Genomic DNA, 7,013 nt, shown 5'->3' with positions numbered 1-7,013 from the left:
GAGTAAAATGCATTCAGTTAGAAACTTTATTAAACACAAACATGACCAGAAGCTACACTTTTGTTAGCTTAATTGGCCTATATATTCTTTTTCCGTATAATGGATTTTGTTCTGTAAACATATTTTAAACCACATTTCCATACAAATCAATACAGCATATGCACAAGGTAGTGGTCAGACGCAATCAAACAGCAAGCCTTACCTCTGAATGGAACAAAACAAACATATTCTCACAAAAGATTATACATCGCGTAAGAAATGAGTAATAAAACAAAACAAAAAAAGGCATTGACAGAATATAGGTGAAGTTCAGCATATGGTATTTCGAAAAGCAGTTGTATCAGAACAAACAATATCTATTACAGTATACCACATGTCCCAGAATCGTATTAGATGAAGTGTGAACTTTCCACACAAGATGTATTACTTTCATAGAAAGAATGAAATTGCTGTTATTAATTATGCTATAAGAAAGAGAGATTTTACTTCACCAACTTCAAAGAGCACAAACAAACAATATCAAAGCAAAAAAAAAGTTTTTCTTTTTTCTTTACACAAACCAACAGCTTAGCTACAGAATGAATGCCCATATGAAAAATAATAATAATAATTAAATTATGCCAAATAATGATTTGATATCGACTATCTGGTTGAACAAGTGAGTAGCTGTTGTCATATAACTGTTGTGCTTCCGATTTCTGATTAAATGGTCTCCTCTAAGCTCATTTGCTGTAGCCATTAGTAAAAAAAAAAAAAAAAAGAGTCCTGGTACGTACTGTGCTACAGGCATGGCTGAAATCTAATGGGATTTCTTAACAGAATGCCATTATCTGCCTCAGAAGTCTTTCCTATGACAAACTGATGGACATGCATGGAATACTTCAAAGTGCTTCCTGCACATGCACAAGCCTTTCCTGTTTATTTAGACATCCGAGCAACACCCACCATCTCTTCCTCTAGCCAATATACCACTCGTATCGTATTACACGCATACATACACATACATTCAGACTTTCATACATACAATACAATTTGTCTCAACTTCATGCCTGATGTATACTTAGCTGCACATGGGTGTCGCTCAAAGCAAATAGCAGATCTACATTCTCACAGCGCAACACATTGTGAGTTAATTAAAATGCTATTTTCGGTGTGCGACATGGTGCACAACCAAGAATAAATCAGGCACTACTTCCAAGCCTATTCACACAAGCCATGTAACTGAAGAAATAAAATACAAATGTGAAAATGGCACGGCAGTTGCAAACAGGTGAGGGTAAATGCCTTCATTTCCCCTATGTCCCCTCCATCTTTGCCAATGGGGTGGTCTATGGACTCATTGGTCTTTCTCTACAAAAGGTACCAAGTCCTGTTGTCTTGACATTTTACATCTAAATATTTCAGAATGACATATTTGTCGATTGTGTTAGGTCACAACCACCCCAGGAGGTAAAACTACATTTCAGTGTGGTATAATTGCATGTAGTTTGAGGTCTACTGTCTCCAGAGAGACTTTTTAGTGTGTGGTCGTGTGAGTGGGTGTAGAGGTGTGTGGAGGTGAGTGAATCATTCTACATCTCTGGGGTGCAGCTGAGAAAGTGCGTTGGATAAGGCATGGCCAAGCAGCTGGGGAAGGAAACATAGGACTTGAAGTGTACTGTATCTGACCTTCACCCCAAGAGCAGCACTGTTAGCGATCAGCACACACGCACACACGAAATATCTTGCAGGGATTCTAAGCATGACCTCACAGAGGGAAACCCTTCAGATTAAACACTCAGCATTGTTACCGTGCATTTGCTCTCCTTTTTCCACACAATGACAAAGCCATGGCTACAGTTTTCTTGGGTTTGCCAAGTCCAAGGAATGTATTTGTTTATGAAACTTCCATTGCACTGACTGAGGCCTGCAGGTCACTATGAAACAGGATAAGGAATACGTGATAAAACACCCACACAAAGTTCTAAGTAATTGGTCCAGATGGGCTATTCTGGGAACCTAAGTTACTGTAGGTGCATGTCAACCAGCAACTGACCACGCCAAAAAATCACAAGCATTACTACACTGCACCAGCCATCTATTACTTGTCAAACAAGCAAAGACAGAAGTGCAATGGAAATCAATAACTTAAACCAATAACATCAATTATGATAAATAATTACTGCATTCTCATAAGAAAACGGTATAATCCTACATAAATTTAAAGGACAGCACAAAATACTGTTTAGCCACTTTTTCTTTTTTTAGGAACATATTTAACTGTGCATCCAAACATACATATTGGGCAAAGAGTGTCTCAGGCAAACTGTAAGTATTACCCATAACAGCTTTGGAATATTCAAATACCCCAAACCTATCCAGATTAAGTGGCCATTTTAGGGCTACAGTGTAGATTGATGTGCACGTCAGCAGCTTACTGACTTGAATCCAACACTAAGACATATCGCCAGAGAGTTAAGGATAAAAAAATGCACACACCACTCCAATAACAAAAAAAAATGCCTGCCCAGATTTCTGGGCCAGTTGGAGTAAAGGTAAGACACTAGCTTTGTTTTCCATCTACAGGCAACAATGGTTGCTGAATCCCTAAAAGTAGTAGCTGCTTTATCCACGTTAACCCTGGTGTTCCTGTTTGGGGGAAAATAAAATCAATTTATCTGTATTATTCTTATATAAGCTTTCCTTTCAAACTAGCTGGTAAAGTAGTTACATGTTGCAGCCAGGACAAAAACAAAACAAAACAAAAACCTGTATTTGGCAAGAAGCTTATGTTAGTTTCCTACCCACATTCCAAATAATCAAATACAGTGTCCTTCACTTCCTCAGCAGTTAGCTTAGCATGACATTGTTCATGGTGATATGTAGTAAGCATAAGAACTTAAATCCTGATTTATGCTTCTGTGACAAAATGTCCTATCTTCAACTGACAAAAGTGTCCTTTCAGTTGAAAACAAAAACAAACAAAAAGTTTTCTCTTTGTCACCCAAGCATGAATCAAGCTTAAAGCCTAATTTATACTTACAGAAAATAACACGATAATAACTTAAGAGTGGCCCCAGATGAGACATCTTCATGTTTCTCTGCCTGGGGGTTGGTGCGTTTAAAGTACTAGAAGTTGACAGTGCTGGCTTGGGTCTGGGACAGCTGTACTGTAGGAGGAGAGACAATTTCATTCCACACACGGTCTGGGATGTGACTTTTTTCTTTTCAGTATTTCAGTGGGTTTCCTGGACACTCGTCTCAGTGTGATTCCCAACAAGTGACGACCGTTTTCCTCCTTATTCGTGTCCCTGATCGCATCCCTGTCACTCCTCCAGCTGAAGTCTAACAGCAGGGCTGCAAATGTCACATTCCGTTTATAAAGTATGTGTAGGTTCTCTCTCTGTGTGTGTGTGTGTGTGTGTGTGTGTGTGTCTGTGTGTGTGTGTGTGTGTGTGTGTGTGTGTGTGTGTCTGGGTTGTATCAGAGCAGTTCGTCAGGGTTGAAGTCAGGTATGGGCTGTCTCCAGTAACAGAAAGAGCTATACTCTGGCATGATGAAGGCCTCGTTCTGCTCTTTACTTAGCAGCGGGAAAACGTGCTCCACAAGCTCACTCAGCCTGCCGTAACTATGACAGAGAGAGAGAGAGAGAGAGAGCGAGAGAGAGAGAGAGATGCAATCAGAACCTCAATGATCCACTACAGAGACACAGCCTGCAGTCGGTCATATCAACAGTGTTTTATGATACTGCACTACATTGTTAACTTTACCACCCTTACGGAAGCCATTTAATCTGCCTGCACTAATTCTATGTACAAATTAAATTACACACACATTTGTATCATATTTATTCACACCGTTTAGAAAAGCTGAGAGTGCAAGAATGACACTGCCTGCAGTGTTGCTACTTGTGTTGCATTGCGTGCGGGTCACAATAAACAGGGTAACTGCAGGAATCATTTATCGTTTCAGCAAGTTTCTGACGATTACTACTGATTGCCAAGTACTCTTTTGTTCATGATTATGCGATGCCATGCGAGCATGATGATCTTTTGTTCAAGTAAGTTTCATATATTGTCAAATGTCATTATTTTTCCACTATCTGTTTCACCAACACATGAGGGAGCACTTGTTTTTCTACCCGACTAACACGAGCAGGTGGCGGCCCAATTCTCGCCACTTGTGGGTGTAGACTACTCGATCCATGTACATAATCAGTCCTTAGCTAAAAAGACTAAGCGGTACAATGAATTACACCTGAACTCCCAAAGATGGAATGAGAGAATGAGATCGGTTTACCAACCATTGTACACCATATGTAAAAGCTCTGGCAGAGGTGCATGTTATTTCTGAAATAATGAGGAAGGTAAATGTCGCTTACCCTCCACTACACCCTGCCTGTCTAGACACTGCCTGGCCTTGTCAACGTTTGACTCGAACGTAACCAAATAGTCACATTCATTTGCTTGTGGAAAAATGCACAAACTAAATCATAGGGAAGAGTGTGAAGGGTTGAAAAATCTTAATTTTCTAATAAAACTGTCTAGGCTAGAAATTTGTATTTCAGACTTTCTAATACTTTTTAAAGCCTTAACATTGGCCAAAATGTATTTCATACTTTTTAACCACATGAACCCTTGCTTGCGTCCCTATTTTTGCGAGAACACTGGACGAAAATAACAGCTCTACAACGTCACATTGAGATGCGCTGTGAGCTGTAGATGGGCTATTATTTACGAGAAAAAGGAGCAGACCTAGTTTAAAGCCCCGGGGGACTGCGGTCAACCCAGGATATGTGGTTAAGACTTATTAATAACCCAATGAAACCCTGATAAAGTATTTGATCATACCGTACTTTACACTGACATTCAACCATCCCTAGCTAGTACAGGTAGAAGCAGTCTCTCCCAAGAAACACAAGTCAAGGCTAAGCCAAGGCTATGTCTCAGTTTGACGTGTGGATGGAGTCGATAGATGACGTGTGGATGGAGTCAATAGATGACGTGTGGATGAAGTTGGTAGATGTGTGACACTTACGAGGACTTGTTGCCCTTGGTCTGCTCCTGAATCAGCTCTCCCTTGGGGTTGACTGTGAAGATCCTGCACTCAGGGACTCCCACCTCCTTATAGGCAAACACATCCTGGACAGGGAGACACAAGGGTTAAAGGCATACAAAAATAAAAAAATAAAAGAAGGGGGAGATTTGCACTTATTTGGAAAGAATCACATTAGTCATACCTACGTATGCAGTGGTACAGACTAACATTAACCACGGGTTTCCTGTTTGTGCTCCGCCTGATGTGAGTAATGGTGAAATTACTAGACTATACGTCTTAGCTGGTGAGTGCAAAGCCAAGTGTGTGTGTGTGTGTGTTGTGTGTTGTGTGTTGTGTGTGTGTGTGTGTGTGTGTGTGTGTGTGTGTGTGTGTGTGTGTGCGTGCGTTGGGGGTTGGGGGTTACTGGCTCCCTCCTGGGTTCCAACAGGGTGTTGGTGTTTTTGCAGCTGAAGATGAGACAGCGTACCCAGCTTGAGCTCCCTACCACAGATGAGGCCACATGGGGCCACAATCCATCAATGACCTCAGCCTGGGTCCAGCCTAAAGCCCATTTCATACTGTACAATGTTTGTGTTTAATATTATTGGTAATCAATGTGTCATGTTTGTTGAACTAGTACGCCCAGGGAGCAGGATTAGATCACTCTCAGGAATGTCTATTTTTAAGCATGTAAAGCGAGATTTAAAAGTGTTCATTGAGAGCCAATTATTTTGGGGAAAATTTAACAAAGGAGAGGACACATGAGTTGTGTGCCTCAAGAAAATGCATTTAATCTTTTTAGCACTCAGAGCACCAGGGTGGCTAATGTTTAAATTATTTAAACTTGTAGCAGCAACAGATACAGAGCTTCAGGCAGGCTTTCAATAACCATACAGCAATACCAGTCTCCTTCAACAGAGATTGCTACAAGCATTTGCTAAAGCTACCAGTTATAAATAAATAAATAAAACAAACAGTGGACACGTGGCCCAAAGTCTCATGCCTTCATACAGGTATTGACTCACATTAGTTCTATTCCCGAAGGCAGCGTAGAACGGCCATTTGTTATGCTGGAACAGGTTCTTGATGTCCGTAAGGCATTCGATCTTAAAGATCTCGGGTTTCTTCTCAATGACTTCCCTGCAAGCAAGCAGACAATTCGATTAGAGCAACACCACGCCATGTGAGCTAATCCCCCTCACCCCCTCTCAGACTATTTCAAGTTAGTTTGACTTGATAATGACTTGGCAAAAGATGCAGCGGTATCAGTCTGCCTCACTGGTTGTAAGATAAATAATATCAAAACATCTCAGAATGAACAAGAGGTTTTGAGCACTGGATTTGAGGTTTTAAAAAGAAGGATCCGAGCTTAAAACACTGGAACAGGGAGATGTTTAAAATGAGAATGAGTTCTGGGAGCGAGGAGGATTTTGGTTTTGGGGTGCTGAAATTCAGAGCCATCTGAGGTTAGAATACCGACTTGGAGGAACAAGAACATAATTTAACATGCTGAAAATGGCCGATGTTCAAATAAAATCCTGAGTGCGTAAAAGTGGACCCAAATGGATTGCGGGTCCTTTTGGGTCCACTTTTACACTCTGAGTTAAATTAACACTTAGGGTTTCACTGTGTGTGCCTTAGCAATAGTATGACTTGATGATTTTCAGACAGCATTAACAGGTAACACTGTACCTGTGGAAAGCAGAGAAGAGGCTGCTGGGGGACAGCATAAGCGGGCCTCTGGGAAGGATAGTGCCCTCGTCATTAACCCATTGCAGGTAGCCACGTGTCATATGTGCCATGCCGATGGCTCGTGCAGAGCAGTATAAGAACTTGTAGCCGTTTCTGCCAAAGGGAAAAGCAATGCTCATTAGGCACCGGTAATGTCATGGACTTCCTTAATGAAAGCAAAGAATAGCAATCGCCCATGGAGTGTCATAGGTCAGTGAAGTAAAGTCACTACCAATGGAGTTCATGAGCTAATTGAAGGCAGTATC

The 7,013-nt window shown here is 41.1% G+C and overlaps 1 protein-coding gene across 2 annotated transcripts in view; it reads right to left on the bottom strand.

The window, feature by feature from the left end:
* Positions 1 to 7: 7 nt before the first annotated feature.
* lpin2 (lipin 2) overlaps positions 8 to 7,013 on the bottom strand; it is a 32,914-nt gene continuing 25,908 nt past the window's right edge. For both annotated transcript variants that reach the window (XM_084056399.1, XM_084056400.1), the window contains exons 17-20: positions 6,709 to 6,861; positions 6,042 to 6,156; positions 5,017 to 5,120; positions 8 to 3,607 (exon numbers count right to left, since the gene is read on the bottom strand). In XM_084056399.1, the coding sequence (XP_083912525.1) occupies positions 3,463 to 3,607; positions 5,017 to 5,120; positions 6,042 to 6,156; positions 6,709 to 6,861 (517 nt within the window). In that variant the 3' untranslated portion in view covers positions 8 to 3,462. The remainder of the gene's footprint in view (positions 3,608 to 5,016; positions 5,121 to 6,041; positions 6,157 to 6,708; positions 6,862 to 7,013) is intronic.

The sequence above is a fragment of the Gymnoscopelus microlampas genome (genome assembly GCF_963454915.1).
Source record: "Gymnoscopelus microlampas genome assembly, chromosome: 5".
Classification (NCBI taxonomy): domain Eukaryota; kingdom Metazoa; phylum Chordata; class Actinopteri; order Myctophiformes; family Myctophidae; genus Gymnoscopelus; species Gymnoscopelus microlampas.
This window is presented reverse-complemented; position numbering and strand designations above follow the sequence as displayed.